An 18,533-nucleotide genomic window follows, 5' to 3' on the forward strand; every position below is an offset into this window, starting at 1 on the left:
TCACTGCTCAGTGACCTGAGGCCCACTTTTCCAGTCTGAGGGCTTTCTAACTAACATCATTTCAGAAAGACCATTAAGACGCAGTGACTGTCCCAACTTCTCTTCAAGGTTTTTCTCCCTTCCCCCTCAGTGCCCCTCTGAGATCCACTTCAGGAATTTCAGCAGCTCTGTACCCACCACCACTGAGCATACAGACTGGAGGTCAGGCCTGGTCCCCCACTCTCTCCCAGCCTCCCCTCACTACCGGCCTTGCTTTGGACCTCTCGGGTGAGGGGGGGTCCTTCCCCAAGGTCAAGCTCCCATAGGCAGAGCTCAAACACCTCAGCACCACACTTGCAGCCCTCAGACCCTCCTTCACCCACAGCTGTGGAGCTGCTGTGAGGCCCTGAAGGCGGGGCAGACTCCCTCCGGCCTTGCCACAGAGCAGGGTCCCTGGAAAGGAAGGGCTTTGTGCAAAGCAGGCCACAGGCAATAGAGCACAGTGAAAGAAAACCCAGCAACTGTGCTGCTGGGCCCTCTGCCCTAGGGACAGGGCCAGCTTGGCAAAGCCAAGCCCAAGAGGAGGAGGGTGCCAAGCTAGGGGACAAAGAGAAAAGCTGCAGACGCTGGGGGTTCATGCCTCGCGACACTCCCAGGCTCTGCCCCAGATCCTCCCCAGACCCCACAGCCCTCCTAGCACCATCCTCTGCATAGTGCAGGAAACGGAAGCCTCCATACTCCCTTCCTTTGCTCAGACCCTGCAGCCAACTTCTGCTCCTTCCCCTTCCTGATAAAGAGCCTATAGTAGGTCCCAGGTCACCTCAAAGTCCCCTGCACACACCAGGCCCCACGCTGCCGCCATATCTGCTCACCATGGCATGCTTCCTTTAGTCGCTCTCCACCTCCTGCTTCCGCCTCTACTGAGGTGCTGCCCTTCCATACCGGTTCAAGATACAGCACCATTCCTAACAAAAATAGCTGCTTCTCTAACCTCTTACAACTCAAATGGCCTACACCATGATGATCACACTGTTGTCCTGACAAAATTTCACCCCTAATAATTTAGTCTAAGGAAATAATCAGAGACATTCAGAGGTTTGGTCAGAGGCATGTTATATGCTGAGGATGCTCACTGTTACATTATTTGTAAACGTGAAGGGAGTCTGAACACTCTGCAGTGAATTACTTGTCTTCAGACATTTATGATGTGGGAAAATGCTTATGATGGTGTGACAGGCGTATAAAGAGGATGATTCCAATTCAGAGACAAGGAAATAAGTAGAGCCAGACAGACAGTGAATGGGTAGCAAAGAGACAGAATGACACTCGGATTCTGTCCGCTAAAATGAATCGGGGTTCCTTAAGAAGTAGCTAAATCCAGGGCTAGGGCAGGGAAGGTACCACATATGACTGGTGCATTTTCTTGTGCCAGAAAGTAATAAAGTGCCACCTCCTCCACAAGTGATGGGGACATGTTAAAAGGATCATGACAGGCAGATGGGAACTCTGTGCCTCTGGATGATACCTTGACAAGTTCACTGTATCACTCTTGTAGTATTCTGGAGTGACAATCTAATCATGAAGAAACAACAGACAAACCTAAATTGAGGAACATTCCATGAAATAACTGGCCTTATTAAATATGTCAATGTCATAAAGACAAAGAAAGAATGAGGAACTAATCCACATTAAAGGAACCTAAAAAGACAACTAAATGTATTGCATAATTCTGGACTGAATCCTGGAAGGGAAGGGTGGGGGATGATACTCTCAAGAACATTATTGAGACAACTGACAAAAATGTAGGTCATAGATTAATAAAAGTATTGATTCCATATTAAATTTCCTGCATATAGTAACTATACTGTGGTTATTACTACAGCCTGAATATTTGTGTCCCTTCACTGTTCACAGGTTAAATCCTAATGCCTAAGGGGATGGTATTGGAGGGGGGCTATAGGAGGCGGGTGGATCTGAGAGCACAGCCCTTCTGAGTGCTATCAGTGTCCTTATAAAAGAGACCCCAGAGGTCTGGGAAACTGATTTCTCAGTGAGTATCGAAGAGTGGTAACTCAAGAGGTGGGTTGTTGGGACACTGTCTATAAGCAGCAGGTCCTTTCTTTGTTACTGCATTACTTAATGCCTGTTCTCTGGAACCAGGGAATGGCAGGGAATGTTTCTGCTTGTTACAATCTAATTAACTTTTATTTTCTCAATAGTTTAAAATGTATGGCCTTCCCCTCAACCCCCCAAAAATTTGCCCCCTCTTGACCTAATCAATTATCAGTGGATATTTCCTCTCCTTTTTGTTGACCTGAAGAATGAGTCAGCCAAATGATTCCTTCGAGATCCTTTCACAAGAAAGGTGAGTCAGCTAATTCTGAGCAAGGCTGGAGCCTGCAGTACATGCTGCCTTCCCACCTCCACCAGCCCTGGGGCAGAGCCAGCCGGCCCAGGGAGCAGCAGCTGAGGGCAATGGTCTGTGAAGGCACCTACAGCCCTCCTGTACCCAGATCTCTAAATCACTGCCCTTAGGAATAAAATACTCACTGAACCTGTAGCCCAAAGGAAGAAAGGCTGGGCCAGGCTGCGCAGTGAATCACCTGGGTATTCCAAAACCAGCTGGACACCCAGAGGTTCAAATTCTATTGGCCTGGGGTGGGCTCCAGGCTTCAGTGTCTGTTTAATAACCTGCCCAGGTGAGTAATGTGCAGCAGAGGTTGAGAGCCACTGGACAAGGGACTGACCCTTTCCACAGCAGTGGGAAACAGTCACTCTCTAGTCTATTGGACGTAAATGATTAAAACACATAATTACCTACAAGTCACTTTCATTTTAGAACTTAATTCAGGCATACTATACGAGAAACTTCCCTAATGCCTCTCAAATCTCAGCCACACAAACCTATCCACCCTGGAGCGAAGAGTGCATTTTCCTGCCCAGCAAGCTCCCCATACCCCAGGGAGCCCTGTGCAACCTATATGCTATGCCACCATGGGCAATTTCAGAGCCCAGCACACCACAACCCACCCCTATCCCCAGTTATCTTGGCAGATAAGTGTAGAACCCCGAAGAATCAAGAGAGTTTAAAAAAAAATTTATTTGTACATAGACTAAAACGCAAATGGGAAAAAGCATGTGTCTGTTTCCTGTCGAGGGGGCCCAACGTGCCAAAAATGGTGTCAGGTCTGAAGAGAAGAGCAGGTTCAAGAGAGGAAATGAGCTGTACAGGAGGAGGCGAGGGAGCACGGCCAGGTCACAGAGCTTCCCCGGGTGCTGTCTGGTCATCTTTCCCCCTTCAGTAGGCAATATGGGGCAGAGGTTAAAAGCATGGCCTCAAGTTTACAGGGAACGGAGGAACACATCAGTAATATCACAAAGATACCTTCAGCCATATTAAGAATGAGAGAAATTCTGTTTCAAGGTTGGTTTCTGAATTTTACCAACTATACCATGGAAATATAAGATGATAACATCAGGGGAAACTGGACGAGGGTTATACAAGAATTGTTCTTTTTGACTTCTGTAAATCTAATATTATTCTAAAATTTAAAAAATTTTAAACAACTAACAAAAAAAATGTCCTTATTGTTTTTAAGAAATACTTACTAGCAGGTACAAGAAATGATGTGATACCTGGGTTTTGCTTTAAAATAATTCATTGGTTGCCTGACCTGTGGTGGTGCATTAACCTGGAATGCTGAGGTCGCTGGTTCAAATCCTAGGCTTGCCAGGTCAAGGTACATGCGAGAAGTAACTAGGAGTTGATGTTTCCCACTCCTACCCTCACTTTTCTTTATTTCCTTCCTTCCTTCTTTCTTTCCTTTCCTTTCTTCCTTTGTTTTCCTTTCCTTTCCTTTCTTTTCCTTTCCTTTCCTTCCTCTCTCTCTCTCCTCTTTCTAAAAAAGTCAATAACTAAAATTTTAACTCTTTTTTATTAAAGTGAGAGGAGAGGAAATAGTGAGACAGACTCCCACATGTGCCCTGCCGGGATCCACCAGGCAACACCATCTGGAGCTGATGCTTGAGTACTCAGCTATTTTCAGTGCCTGAGGCTGATGTGCTCAGACCAACTGAGCTATGCTCATCAGTACCCGGGGCCACACTCAAACCAATTGAGCCACTGGCTGTGAGAGGGGAAGAGAGAGAAGGGGGAAAGGAAAGGGGAGAGAAGCAGATAGTCACTTCTCATGTGTGCCCTGACCGGAGATCAAACTCGGGGCATCTGCATGCCAAGCCGGCGCTCTATCCACTGAGCAAACTAGCCAGGGTCAATAAATAAAATCTTTAAAAAAATAATAATAATAAAATAGTTCATTGGTTGTACGTATAGATTAAACAAGGCTAGTCTTTCGTTGGTAATTATTGAAGCTGAGTGACAAGTACATAGGAATCACTGTCAATAGTCTCCCCTTTTTTAAGTTTAGAAATCCCCATAATAAAAACGTTGACAATAAGCAAACAAACATTGACTCTGGAGCCAGTATGCCTATGAAGTTAGTTAATCTGTGTGCTACAGTTTTCTTACCAATAATATAAGGGATAACTGTACCTGTCTCACAAGGTTGTTGTGAAAATTACATAACACACAAAAAGGCTGGAACAATACCTGGCTATTGTCATCATCTTATGGGGAGAAAGATGGTCACAGACCAAATGCCATCGAGGCAAGCTGTCTCTACCCTCTGACACTGCTCAGTGCCATTGCCTCCCTGCGCTCCTGCACAGGGAGATCCTTGAAGGATTACAGGAAGGATTTGGGCACCTCCAAATAAGGAAATAAGGAATAAGGAAAGATCTTGGTGCCCATTCTTGCAGAAAGTGGTGAGGCTGGCTGGGGACTGAGCGTCGGGTCCTGGTATGGGCTCTGAGAATGGACCCTGGATTATGAACCACTCATAGTTCCAGGGGCTGAAAGCAGTCAATGTGGTGAAAAGGAAGGTTTGAGGATGGGGGGGAAAATGGTCAGCAGGGGTGGGTCATTCAGACCTTTGGGGCCCCTTCAAAAGTTAAGTCTTTATTTCAGAAGCAAAGGAAGCCACTGGAGCATGTTTAAGTTTGTGGGAGAAGGGGGAGTCACTTACCAGACCTGCACTGGTACTCTGCCATGAGGAAAAGGGAAGATTGAAAGTGGAAGCAGTGTGACCTATGACAAAGCTTCCATAGTGGCTCAGGAGATAGATGGGAACCTGGTCTAGGATTCTGGCAGTGGAGACCAGTGGATTTAAGAGTGGTTTAAGAGATAAGAACATTGGACCTCTGGCCATATTTAGAAAGTGAGAGAGAGGAAGGGAAGTACCAGTGACTCCCAGGTTTCTTAGGAGTCAACAGGGCAGTTTGGGCCACCTGCACAGCTGGGAACAGGCTTGGGGGGAAAGAGGTGTTCCTTAACATGGATGAATCACATGCACCGTGCTTTTTTATGCAGGTCACTATGCTGGAAGAGGGGTGCTTTGAAAACAAACTCTGTTACTGCCTTCTAGAGCAGTGCCAAAGAGATGCCAGCAATGGTTGCGGGAACAGAGGAGTCTCAAATGTGCATTTATGGCTCGAGCAGTGATCACAGCAAAGGGCTCAGTCCACTTGGAATTCCTTGACCAATGTCTGTTGTGTTGACTGTATGTCCCCAAACAGGTGCCAGAGAAAAACCACCCTACAGATCTTTATCAGCACAGTACTGTATGTCTAGCCCCACCTCAGCATTAAGATGGAGACAGTGGCTAGGGCAAAGCAAGATCAGCCCTTCCACCCAAAAGGTGTACCCAGAGGTTAAGGAGACCAGATAAGCAGAGAAGTATTAAAGGGCCATAGGGCAGAATGACTTACAAAGATTCCACCTGGGGTGGCCAAAGAAATGGGCAAGAGTCAGTCCCAGCAGGGGTAACTGTCACAGAGGAAGAAGGGAGGAGGTGAGCCTGACTAAGCCTTAATGAATGCCTACAGCCCCAAAGGGGGACAGCCAATAAAGGGTCACTGAAGTTCAGGCAAAGGTACACCTGACAGTCTTGCCCTAGGTGGCACCCTACACTGGCAGGAAGAGGCCATCTCACCTCAGACACCTACATGCTGAGATAGTTTATTTTTAAAATAGATTAAAGTCCTGTTTTAAAATAGTGGGGACATTCCTCAGAAGGCTCAAGAACAAAGTTCCTTAATTATAAGCAAGGCTCAGAGCACCGCCTTGGTAGAACAAGTTTCTCTACCACCACAGTCACCAAACAACAACAACAACAAAACAAATAAAAAAACCCCACCGCACCGACCTTTGTATATTTCCTTTCTTCTTTACTGTCCGCCTCCACTGCCCTCAACCCCAGGCAAACCCAGGTTCACTTCAACCGAGTCTCTTTGCCCTTTTCCTAACCAAGTCCCTTTCCTCGGCGTTGGAAGCAGCCAGGGCCAGAGCCAATGCTGGGACTCGAGCGCATGCGGCGGCCCGCGGCGTGGGAACTACCCCTCCCAGCCTCTAGACCTGGCCTCACGTCCGGCCTGCGGGTTCGATCCCCGCCTCCGTGGCCTAGGTCTTGTTAGCGACGCCCTGCCGGGGGTCTCAGAAGACAAGGACCACTAACTATCACGGTGCCTCAAAAAGCCCGAGCAGGTCTGACAGAGCCAAGCTCTCGGCGGCTCCTAGGCTCGGGTGCCGAGACCCTTAGCCGAGGTCGCAGCGGAGGCTGGTGCATGCTCCCGGGGACATAGACCCTCCCAACGGCCGCCTGCTCCAGCAGATGACACAGCGTTTCCCCGGCACCCGGCTCTCCCCGCAAGTCCTCGTTCCATCCCCGGCAGGGCAGCAGCCGGCCGACTCGCTGGGTCAGCGAATCATCCGCCGGAGGGGACCGGAGTCGCCGGGCCATGAGCACGCCTCGGCTCGAGGCCCTGATCCGTCGCGCACCCGGACCAGGTTGCGGTGGACTGGGAGCGTGACCGCGGGGCATAGATGCTGCCCAGAGGCTCCTCCAGAAGCTCGGAAAGACTCAGTCCCCACCTGGGGAAAAAGTCAGAAGGCATCTCGGCCACAGCAACTTCTCATCCGGGGCCGGACTCGAACTTTCCGCCCAGAGTAGGCAGTTGCACAGCTCAAAGCGACCCTGCAGAAGCTGCTCGGACCCGGGTGCCCGCATCCCCGGCCGCGGCCAGCAGCGGCCAATCACAGAGCGCCTCCGGAGGGAAAGGCTGAAGGGCGCGGGACGCCGCAGAGAGACGGCTCCGACGGCCAATAGGGAGCTAAGACGGGGTCCTCGCCCACCCTGCTGACCAATGGAAAAGGAGTGGCTGTAGCCGAGGTTCCCGATCTAGTAGCTGGAGGCTGCCGGGTGTCCGCGGGTCGGAGACCCTAGGTCTAAAGAGGATTTTGGAGAGGAGTTTGCACGTCCTCCCTGTGCCACCCGGTGACCCTCAGACCACAATCCAGTCCTCACCTGCTGGAAGCGGGGTTTGCCCAGCTGGAAAGGAGGTGCATCGGCCGAGGCGCTAGCGGCACTTGCCGCTGCCGCCGATGCTGTAGTCGCTGTATCCGCCATGGCCACTGACGCCCGCAATCTCCGGCCCTTTTAAAATGTCCCTCCTCGGCCCCCGCCACAGCTGCCTCTCCCGATTGGCCAGAAGCAACCGCAGCGAGCCGGCGGCGCAAGGGGTTGTGGGGAGTGTAGTTTGCCTTGTCACGACGCTTGACAACTCTGGACAGCGCGGTCAAACAGACGCATCGTCCGGAAGAGAGTCTGCGTGATTTTAAGGTCCAGACTAAGGGGACCACGGGGCTACCCCTCCCTGGTTACCTGCCTCTAGAAGTTTTAGTTGCTGCGGTAGGCGTCGCTTCTGGAGCTGCAGCCCAGAGGAGCCTTATTCAAGCTGGGCCGAACCGGGACCAGATGGATAATGACTGCAGGCGGAGTAATCGTGGAAGGCTTTCTGCAGGACGTTGTAGTGGGGAATATTCAGGTAGTTTTTTCAAAAGACCCACCCTACCTCTCGCCTTATGCTCCACAGCCATCCTGACAGTTCCTTGAGCAAGCTGTGTGCGCCCCGCCCCTGACCCTGGAACATTCTGTACCCAGAAAACTCTTTTTATCTTATCCTGACTCTGGCTCGCTTATGGCCTCAGCCTTAAACACTGTTTCTCATTCCATTACTTACTTCCATGAAACCCACTTCATGCTCCTATAGCACCCAGCAAGTCTCTTTTTGCTGCCCTTGCATTTATAATTACTTATGGTTTTGAGTATCTGTCCTGTGGAGGGTCACAGGGCAGGAGTTGTGACATTCTCATTCACAGCAGAGTCCTCAGTGCTAGGCATGGGAGAACTCACTGCAGGGACTCAAATATTTGTTGGATGAGGTAAACGTGGTGGGGAGGGGACCTTAAAGCCCTGGTAGCCTCCACTTCCTTTTGCCAAGGCAGATCCCTCCTGGGCCTAATCCCTGGGTGAGAAGAGAACTGGGAGTGGGGAGTGGGGTTCGGTGGTGTTTACCCAGCACTACAAGGACCTTAGGTAAGGGGGCGTACTGCAGATTGTAGAGCAAGGCACCAGCAGGGATAACGAACACACTGGGGTTAGGAGAGCTGCTGGTTTCATACAAGAGGACAGTAGAAATACTTGGTTTTTACTGTAGGGAATCCCCACTTTGGGTCACCTTAGTCTTGTGAGGTGCAGCAGAGTTGGCTCATGCCTGCCCATGTGTTTCTGAACAGTGCATGGTCTGTGGCAGTCACTTTCCCTAAAGCTAGAGAGATTCTAGCTAGCCATGAAGAACCATTTGTATCTTGGATTTGTATCTTCTCTCTCCGTTAGGCTTGGGAATGGGAATCAAGTCTTTTACCCCCTGTATTCCCCACAGTTCTCAATAAATGTGGTATCTGGGAGTGAAAAAGGACTGATCCAGGCCACTGGGCAACACTGCACCGCCGCCCTGATGTTGGGACAGGGACAGTGTCATCCTAGAACCCCATCACCTGCCTTCTCCCCCAGGAAGCCTGCCTCACATGCTCATCAAACCAGGAACACAACAGAACCACCTGCAGCCTGTGAACTTTTTATTCTTCATAAAGTGCTCGAAACATGGACAACAAGCTCTTGATAAACAGGAGTTACAACTAGGAAGACAAACGACAAAGCAGAACTATGCCTGCTCCCTGCCCACCCCACCTGCAGCTCTCTTCCAACTCTTGGCCAGGAGCAGAAACACCCAACAAGAACCTTGGGCTTCACTTTCAGGTTCTTCCAAAGACATCTCTGACCTGGGGATTCTGGAGGCCCATAATCGAGGATGAGTGGGAAGTCAGAGTCAGGACTGGCCCACATAGAGCCCAGAGGGATACCTAGTAGAGGAGTGACCCCTTCCCCAAGAAGAGATACCCATCCAACCCCCAGTGACTCCCTGTGGACACTTCCCTCAGCTTTGATGAATGGTCCTTAAGATAGATATCATTACAGGGACTCTCCCCCATATGTGGGGCTCCTCTTCCTCCTCCTGGCAGAAGACAACCTCCACAGCAAATCTCCTTCCAAGGCTTTCTGCCTGATCCCAGAGATCAACCCTCAGGCAAGCTCATGGAGAACAAGTGATCCCAGAAGAGCTCTCACTTCCTCACCGGGCCAAAGCTGGCCTCCTTCAGCTTCTCCACACCCCTCAAGTTTGCTAAGGTAGGGTGCCCCAGCCCCCAAACATCCCCTGCAGATTCCATGGGGAAGCTTGTTTTTCTGCCAGCAAACAGGGCTGGGCCAAAGGAAAGACACTTCGCTTCACAGTGCATTGCAGCCAAGTCAGTCAAGGCTATGGGGCAGAAGCCAAAACAGATAGGCTGGGACAGCAGGTCGTGGATGGATGGGAGGACAACAAAGTCTTTTTCCTGTGTATAGGCAGAGAGGAACCTCCCACTACCAGACTGTTATTTTTGCCTCAGGATCCCCCTCAGTTAGTGTTGAGGGAGTAAAAGAAGACAGCGGGTAGGGTAAGGGAGCAGCAGCTTGGCCGGACCCTTAACTAAAATTAAATCTAAGGGAGGGCAGAGCACACAACAGGGTTACCCGTCCTCCATTTCCATTCCTAGGGTCCTGCCAGATCCAGCCCCGTGTGCTCAACAGGAAGGGAGGCAGGTGCCTAACAGGGGGCAAGGTCTACATCCAGAGGCTCTTAATCCCATCCACAAAAGGCACATTTTAATCAGTTTCCAAAAGTTCAAACCCTGTAGCGGCACAGAGTTTTAGCATCTGGACAGGCAACGAGAACAGGAATGGAGGCTCGATCCCCCAACATAAACAACCCAAAGCTCCGAGGCATGGAGGGCCCATACCCTGGAGGGGGGTGAGGTGGTGGTCTCCCCACATATGTCCCAGCTCTCCACACATTCACACATTAACTCATGGAAAGGTCAGAAGAGGAGGGCAGGGAGTGGCCTGCAGAATGCACATCATCTCCCTCCATCCACACCACATTCGCTCCACAAACAACTGCAGACAGACAAGCTCGGGACATGGCTGACGTGACATTGGAGCACACAGGTTCCTTGCTCTTGGGGGAACTGATGTGAGGCTGAAGAGTAAGTGCCCTGGCTGCCTGTAACTTACAGACACATGGGCACCTTGGTCCCTGCCACAGCCCTAGTAACACGAGGAGCCCAGCAGGGCTGGAGGGAGATGGCGAGGACAAGGTTTTAGCTGTGGAAGAAACGGCTGACTATCCATGGCGTACTAAAGGATGTCTCAGATACATCAGATTGCAGCTCACCCCTACTCTGTCTTGAGGACTAAATGCTCTGTTCCAATTTTTGGAGCCCCCAAACTAAGGAGTATGAAAATAGGCAGGTTAAGACCCACCTCCAATGGGAGTCCAAAGGCCCTCCTCCCAGCAGCCCCAGTTGACAGGATGGAGGGGGAGCAAGGGGTGACAGCTGCCCCAGGTGAGAGTGAGTTCAGCAGGAGTAGGGAGGGTGTGAGTCCTGTTTTGGCAGTGGCATCACGCCAACCCTCCCGGGAGGTGGAGGTGAGGAGAGCTACTTGGGGGGGCCGGGAGGAATCTGCAGCAGTGTGGGCGAGCTCTCCATGATCCGCACCAGCAGCCGGTCAATATAGCTCTCCAGCTCCTGCACGTGCTCGTCCCGCTGGCTCAGCTCCCGCTCCCGCCGCAGGAGTAGGCTGATGAGCTCGTCGTGGGTCAGGTGGTAGTACTTGGCTGACTGGTCCAGCACACCCGCATCCTAAGGTCAGATGGAATGAGTGAGCAGGGCACCCTCAGGCGAACCTGCCTTTCTGTCCACTGACACCCCAGTTGCACCACCACAGGCCTCTGTCTCCAATGCCAGAGATGGCCTATCTGGCTTCAGGGCTCTGGCGTGTGAGACCAGGCCTGCTCCATGCTCCACCCCATCCAGCAATCTGTTTCTGACCTCAAGACATCTGACCTCTCTCCATAGCACAGGTCTGGTCTGATCCCCTGTGGCATCCTGCTAGGCCTCACCTTCAGCCTCTTGGTGTCCACGGTCTGGCCAGCCTGGGAGGCTGGAGCCACAGGCTGAACACTGCCCGATGTGACTGTCTTGAGCTTCTCCAGCCCACTGCTCAGGGCTGTGCTCAGACTGGAGCGGGGCTGCTTTCTGTCGGGGGTGCCCTCCACAGGGGCAGCAGTGAGAGGCTTCACAGGATGGGGACTGCGGAGACAGACAAGAGATGCATTATGGGGAGGGATGGGTGGCACAAGGAAAAGGGACACAGGTCTGCTGGATTGGTGGTGGCTGCCCTACCTAACCAAAGGCTTAGGGCAGCTGCGCTCAGCATTCCTCAGCAACCCACCACCTGCCCCTTCCTGATTCCACAGCCAGGCGGCCTTGCCCCTTCACAGGGACGGCAGAGGCCTCCTACAAACTTCTGTGCACCTATACCCAGTCTTTGCCAGGGCCATCCCCCTCCACCCATCCTCCCTCCCAACTCTTCTGTATTGTAGGGGGCAGGTGTGTGACCAACCCTCCCAGTTTCCCGATTTTCCCAGGACTGTAGTGACTCCCAGGATGTGGGACTTGCAGTGCTAAAACCAGGAAAGAGTTGGGCAAACTGGGACATTTGGTTGCCCCCTCTCCCCACGGGTCGTTTCCCCTCAGCATCTACACCAGCCTGAAACACCTTCCTTTGTGTAGGCCTGGCTACCACCCCGTCATCCCACCTCTCCTTCCTTCTCACCCAGCCTCTCCAGGGCGTGTAGACTACATGCTGTCTCTAAGTCTTACCTTCACTGACTCCTCACCCGCAGAACAGGATGTCAGCCCTACCAGTCCAGCACTAACGTTCCTGCTTGAGAACCCCCTGCTTCTCCCTTCCCAGCCCCCTCTGTGGAGCTGACTCTTGGACCACTCTTTCCTTTCTTTGGGCTGCTTTCCTCCCTGGACCCCCAACCCATTCCAAACCCTTTTCTGTTTTTCCAACTTCTAATAGCTCCTTCTCAGTCTCAACTGTGACCACCCCAGGTGGTTTGCCCTGGGCTTTTCTCCCCTCCACCTCCTCATAGCGATCTCCAACCTAAAGCTCAGCACTGAGCTCTAGACCCATGCAGAGTTCCAGGCTGACCTATTCCACTTAAGGTTCACCCCGGGCACGTTACCTTCCCCTCCACACCTGCCGTCTTGTACTGCACAGTGGTGAGTGGCACCGTTAGCGTCCCATGGCTCTAGTCAGAGACCTGGGAACCCCTGTGAATAGCCTACTTTGGGTTTAGCCTTAGCTAACACCAAGCCCTACTACCTCCCTCCCTTCCCTCATGCCACCCCCTCCTCTCCAGACCAGGGCTTGCCAAACCTTCCTTCTGGCCACAGCTGCTAAGTCCACTCCTCTGCAGAGTTCTGCCCGCCTGCAACCACTCCTCCATTGCACTGCAGGATCATGAGCTCAGCCTCCCGCTCAGGGTCAGAAAACAGTCTCGAACACAACTGGCCCCTGCCCTTTCCTCCTGGCCCTCTGCCCGGGATACAGGCTCTCTCTCTCTCACTGTCAGGCTCTTACAAAAGCTGTTCCTCTGTCTGGAATACTACCCTTTCATCTGTGGGCCTGCTAACTCCTACTTAGATTTCAAAGTTGTACAAGGCCACTTCCTCCAGGAAACCTTCCTGATTCCCCCAGGCTGACTAAGGTGACACTTCTCTGAGATCCCTCAGCACCCCATACCTGTGACAGTTACTCAAACTGCAAGCATCAGGCCCCTAAATCAATTAACCTATTTCTAGGGGACCTATGAAAAATTAGTTAGTTCAGAGAGAATTCATACCATTAGGGAGTAGGAAGTAAAATGGCTTAGGTAAAGGCCCTGAAATCCACTGAAGAACTCACCCACAGGTGTTGGGGGCTGAAATATAAACGGTATTTTTGCAATCTGGATATCTTGGGGACAGAGGTGCTGGGCCCAAACCCCCACGTCACCTGCATAGTTAATAAGGAGCTATACTTAATTCTCGCTCCTCCCACCCATGTTCTCCGGAAGAGACTGGAAGCTAGTTTCTTATTGGTGTAAAGTTAGATTTGAATGGTTTGGTGGGGGTTGTCTTTGAGTTGTCTTGGAAACAACTGAATTGCTAATGGACCACGTTTTTTTCCCTGAATAAAGACGGATGCGTCTTTGGGAGCAGCCCTGCTTACGGTCAGGAGCAGTAGAGACTGTTCTCCATGCCATCCTCCCAAACCCATCTGTATATCTTTAAGTCTCTGACTATCTTTTATTCAATTCCATACCTTTTCCTGTTCGAGACCCCAGAATAGACTCGTCGTGGCTGGACCACAGCACACAGCAGAGGGCCATGGACTCAGGCTCACCATTTGGGAGACTGGCAAAGAGCCCAGGCAGAGGCAGGCAGTGGCAGGCAGTAGGGAAAAGAACATAGCTTGGTCTATCCTTCCCGCCTAGCAGTTAGCATTAGGGAAGGGGGTGCAAGGGCAGCTCTAATGCCACCTGTGGGCCGTGCTGGGGGAGGAGAGGAATACCAGTGAGCCATACAAACACTGTGAATGAGGATCAGGAGCCCTGGGCTCCCAGTCTGACTGCTCCCCTGCACCTGAGGGACCCTGGACTCTGGACCTCTCATGGACTCCATGTCCCCATCTGAGAAATGAGGACAGCTATATTTGGCCCATCCACTTCATGATGTAAGGAACACACCAAGTAGAGACATGAAGCCAACTCTGAAGAGAATCAAACTTCTAAAAAGTGGCAAGTATAATGAGAAGTGCTGCTGGAATCCAGCAGGGCCAGCTGAGGACACCCGGAAGCAGAACCACCTCCTCTCCCACACCTTTGGGGATGGCCTCACCACCCACCGGTGCAATCGCAGATGGGCAGCCCCAACTGCCTCCCACCCCGTCTCATAGATCAGTGCTGGTCCCTGGGCCTGCCTTCTCTTTATGGTTCACTTCTGTCTTCTCCATTGGATTAGAACTCCTTGGGAATACAGTGGGGACATCAGCTTTCGTGCCTGTCAAGTGTCTGACTCACAATGAATGGTCACTGAATTTGGAGGACTGAAGGCCAGTGCTGGGGCCTACCTGCTCCTTCACCCTTCGCCTGCCTTGCTCATCAGAGGCAGCCGCTACCTCGGCCCCCACTTCTCCATTCGGCCTCCCAGAGTGCTGGCACCTCTCCAGACTCTGGACACCTTCTGCCCCAGCTAAATCACACCGTATCACCCCCATGCAACCTGGCCACCCCTCATCAGCCACCTGGTGAGGTCACAGCCTCATAATTCTTCCAAAACAGACCAATGCCACAGTGACCACAGTTGCATATGCAACCACTGTCAACTCAGCACAGTCCTAAGCGCATGGGGACCACCCTGAAGGCACAGACACAAACCAGGAAGCACCTGATGGGGCTGGAGGCCCTTTCTTCTGAGAGGCACATACAGGAAGCATTTCTTTTTCCTCCTCCAAAGGTGTCTCTGCTTTCCTCTCTGACTTCAGTATCAGCCCCTCCTGTCCTCTGGCTCTCTGCCTTCTGCAGCCTCCCACCCTGGGGCCTGTGACAGAGGACTGTGCAGAGGACAGAGGTGGGGCACCTGACAAGCTTCACTGCCCCCAGACCCCAGCGGCTGAGGGCCCTAGCTCTCATCCCCTTTCCCCTGCCAGACCTGAGACCTGGTTACCTCTCCCCACCCCCACCCCTCACCTCCCTGCCTCTCATCAGTGTTATTTCCCAAAGTCCTGGCTTGTAGGGGCACCTGCTGGTCCAAGTGCCCCAAAAAGGTGATTGCAGACCTGGTACCACAGAAGACTCGTCTTCAAAGTTTCCCTCGTCCTGCCTGGGTGAACAAGACCCTCATCCACCCCAGGAGGGCTGAGTTGCCCCCTTCAACCCCTTCCTCCTGGCGAGTGCTCTCGGGGTGGCTGCTCACCTGGCACTGGGCTGTGGCTCCTCAGCTGGTCGTGTCTCCAAGGGCAGAAGCACAAGCGGGGAGGCTGGGGTGGCTGCAGTGTGGTCTTCCCCAAGTGGGTCAGGGGAGCCCCCAGGGGGGAAGGCTGGCTCCCCCAGGGGCGAGGAGGAAGAGGTCAGGGGCCAGGGGCCAGGAAAGGTAGAGCTCGGAGAACTGGGCTCCCTGTGGCAGTGGCTGGCCCAGGGCAGGAGAGGGGGCGGTGGAAAGGCAGGCTCTGGGGGGGTGGGCAGCTCTTCTGGTCCAGAGTAGCTGGAAGAGTCCCTGGACTCTGGAGGGGATGTGGATGGAAGGCTAGGGGGATCTCGGCTCCCCTGAGATGAGAAGGGGTTCAAGGCATCCTCCTCCGAAGCCCACAGATGAGGCTGTTGGGAGCTGCCCGGCAGGGGCCCATGCCCCTCTCCTGCTGGCTCCTGGCTCTGGGGCTCAGGAGCCTTAGGGCCTTCTCCTCTCTCCAGAGCCCCCCAGACCTGCTGACTCTGCACAGCCGGGCTCTTGGAAGAAGAGCGTATGGGGACAGGACCCTCAGGGTAGCTGGTGGGCAGAGGTAAACAGGGCCCCGACGCAGGAGGGCTGGCATCCCCCACTGGTTCTTCCAGGCTTGGCTCACCCAGCAGGGTTCCAGAAGAACAGCTGTCAGACTCTGACCCAGGCTTCCTGCAGTCCTCCTTGGCCTCCTGGAGACCAGCAACCAGTACATTTGAGAAAGTGTCTTCTCCTGTCTCTGCCCCCCTGCCACTCAGCCCCACCATAGCCTTTCCCTCCTCCTCTCCCTCCTCCTCCTCATCTGGGTAATCTGAGGGTGTGGAGAGGTGGAGTGGCTTGGGAGGTGGCATGCTGGGCTGCAGCTCCTTGTCCAACATCCACTTGGGTTTGGGCTTGGACTCCAGCTCCAGCTGGGGAACCCCCTGCTTCCCCTGGAGGCTCACAGGTTCTGGTGGCTCAGGCTTCTCCTGGGGAGGAGGCAGTTCATCAGACTCTCCCCGTGTGATTGGTGAGGACATCTCAGCTGCAGGAGAAAGGCTGACCACGTCCCAAGGCCAGGAACTCTCAACTGTATCGAGCTCCTGCAAAGGCTGGCTTTTGCCTCTGGAGGCCTCCTCATCCTGGCCCTCAAGAGTGTCGTCCGGGCCAGGCAGCCTCTCCCACACACTGATCACTTCTGGGGAGCTAAACTGAGATGTTGCACTGTCTGCTGGACTCTGGCCTGCTCCTCCTCCTGGGGCCGCCTGCTCCCTGTCTGCTTCGGAGTCTGAGGCTCGTGGGTGTAGCAGGGCTGACATGGAGGGCAGGCCGGCCCCTAGAGACCCGAGAGGCCCTGGGTCAGGGGCACTCAAACGCTGGTGGTCCAGTCCCAAGTCCAGAGAAACCACAGACTCCAGCCACTCGCTGCTCCCACCTCTTCCTCTGCCCCCAGGGTCCTCCCAGGGCTCAGCTGCCTCCACTGTCATGGCCCCGAAGCCCGAGTCTTGCAGCCCAGTCAACCCTGTCGCCTCCATCCCCACTCCTGCAGGGGCCAGGATCTCACTCCTGGCCTCTGGATGCAGCCTGCTGGCAGCAAAGACGTTGAAGGTGTCCTCCAATTCAGGAAAGGCTTTCCCAGGGGAGGCCAGGGGGGTGGGGCTGGCCCTCGAGGCACTGGGGAGAGAGGGAGCAGGTGAAGGAGAGTTTAGAGCTATGTCAGCTATGAGTTCCTCGAAGAAAGGGTTGCTCTGCAAGGAGGTGAGGAATGGGTTGGTGAGACCCAAGAATCCAGATGGGATGGCTTCAGGGGCAGCGGTGGCGGTGGCAGCAGTGGCAGCAGCGGGGGAGGCGGCTGCAAAGAGGTTAGTGCTTAGCATGGGAGCAGCGGCAGGAGCAGGAGTGGGGGGGGCCGGAGCACAGGGGGAGCAGGGGAGGTGGTGAGGAGGAGCAGCTGGGTCAGGTTCTACCTGAGGAGACACGTCCAGGCTGTGGAGGGAGACAAAACCGTGAGCCTCCTGGTTAATGCCAAGACTGGAAACGCCCCTGCTGAAAACCACACCCACTGCCCCCCACCTGCCTCTGGACAAGGTGTCACACATCACACAGGCTGGGTTCAGGCATGTGTATAGGCGGGGGGACTGAAGGAAGACCCAACATGTAATCTACATTAGGCACTACCCAAGGAGTAAGATGCTGCGCAGAGTTCATTTAATCCTCACACCAACGCTGGAAAGCAATAACCCCATTTTATAGGCAGGATCCCAATCTAAACCAAGTGCCCTTTCTACTACCCCATGCTGAAGGTTCTACTCAACAAAAGAACTGTGCCTGGTGAACAGAGCAGAAAGTGCCTTATGGCCCTTCGAGGACTGAGAGAGGAAAGAAACTACCAGCTGGCTTAGAGGAAAGAGGCCAGAAAAAGGCCATCCCAGATACCTGGCTGGACAAAGCCAGCACTAATAGAGACACAACTGGCTTCTACTGGCCCCTGACCAAAACAGGAGGTAATGATGGGCTGTCATCAGGCATGACAAGGTGTCAGTACACAATTCTCCAAGGAAGACAGCAAGACACTGCTGAGGACATCTATTGTCAGGCATCCACAAGGACCGGCACTGGGCAGACAGCGCCCCTCACCTATGGCATCCATGAGCCAGCCTTGAAAGCAGCCCTGCTGGGGAGCCAAAGGCTGGAACATGGACCAGAGGCAGCAGCAGCAACTCTGAAAGTCATTAAGGACCTCCTGAGGTCCCCCACCCCACACAGATCCCTGGCTCCCCTGGAACACCCATGCAATGGCAGTGAACCTACACTGCCAAAGACACTGGAGAACATTTGCTGGCCTGCAGGTGTCCCCTCCAGGGTCCTCTGTGTGGGGGCATCCCCTGCACTTGGCCTTATCTACAGCATGCAAGTGACTTTGGGGATTGGGCAGGGGCAGACTCTGACACTAGAACTCTCAGCTTCCACAGTATACTCCCAGCACACAGAAGGCCAGACAGTGCAGGACCCAGCACCCTGCAGCAGTCTCCTGTGGTCTGCAGCTCCCTTGCAGCTGACCCCACACATCAGACTCAGACTTCTGTGGTCTCACCTACTATCTTAGCCCCATCTCCCAGCTCCCACTCTAAGCCAAAGACCCTAATTTCTTGACCAGTGGCCAAGTAGAATATCCTGGAGAACTCCTACA

The 18,533-nt window shown here is 53.3% G+C and overlaps 2 protein-coding genes and 1 long non-coding RNA gene across 6 annotated transcripts in view; 1 reads left to right on the forward strand and 2 right to left on the reverse strand.

Annotated features, from left to right (window-relative positions):
- Positions 1–7,522, reverse strand: part of SFXN5 (sideroflexin 5) — a 118,172-nt gene extending 110,650 nt beyond the window's left edge. For both annotated transcript variants that reach the window (XM_066267383.1, XM_066267382.1), the window contains exon 1: positions 7,401–7,522. In XM_066267383.1, the coding sequence (XP_066123480.1) occupies positions 7,401–7,502 (102 nt within the window). In that variant the 5' untranslated portion in view covers positions 7,503–7,522. The remainder of the gene's footprint in view (positions 1–7,400) is intronic.
- A 140-nt stretch (positions 7,523–7,662) lies between these two features.
- LOC136330493 (uncharacterized) lies at positions 7,663–9,902 on the forward strand. Its single transcript, XR_010730315.1, has 2 exons — positions 7,663–7,920; positions 8,818–9,902. It is a non-coding gene; the product is annotated as an uncharacterized lncRNA (long non-coding RNA).
- Positions 8,986–18,533, reverse strand: part of RAB11FIP5 (RAB11 family interacting protein 5) — a 40,216-nt gene continuing 30,668 nt past the window's right edge. Inside the window, exons 4-6 of one of the 3 annotated variants that reach the window (XM_066267378.1) lie at positions 15,344–17,329; positions 11,437–11,626; positions 8,986–11,176 (exon numbers count right to left, since the gene is read on the reverse strand). In XM_066267378.1, the coding sequence (XP_066123475.1) occupies positions 10,973–11,176; positions 11,437–11,626; positions 15,344–17,329 (2,380 nt within the window). In that variant the 3' untranslated portion in view covers positions 8,986–10,972. The remainder of the gene's footprint in view (positions 11,177–11,436; positions 11,627–15,343; positions 17,330–18,533) is intronic. The other 2 variants (XM_066267380.1, XM_066267381.1) reach the window with 2 other exon arrangements.

Source organism: Saccopteryx bilineata, chromosome 3, assembly GCF_036850765.1.
Source record: "Saccopteryx bilineata isolate mSacBil1 chromosome 3, mSacBil1_pri_phased_curated, whole genome shotgun sequence".
In the NCBI taxonomy this organism is placed as follows: Eukaryota; Metazoa; Chordata; class Mammalia; order Chiroptera; family Emballonuridae; genus Saccopteryx; species Saccopteryx bilineata.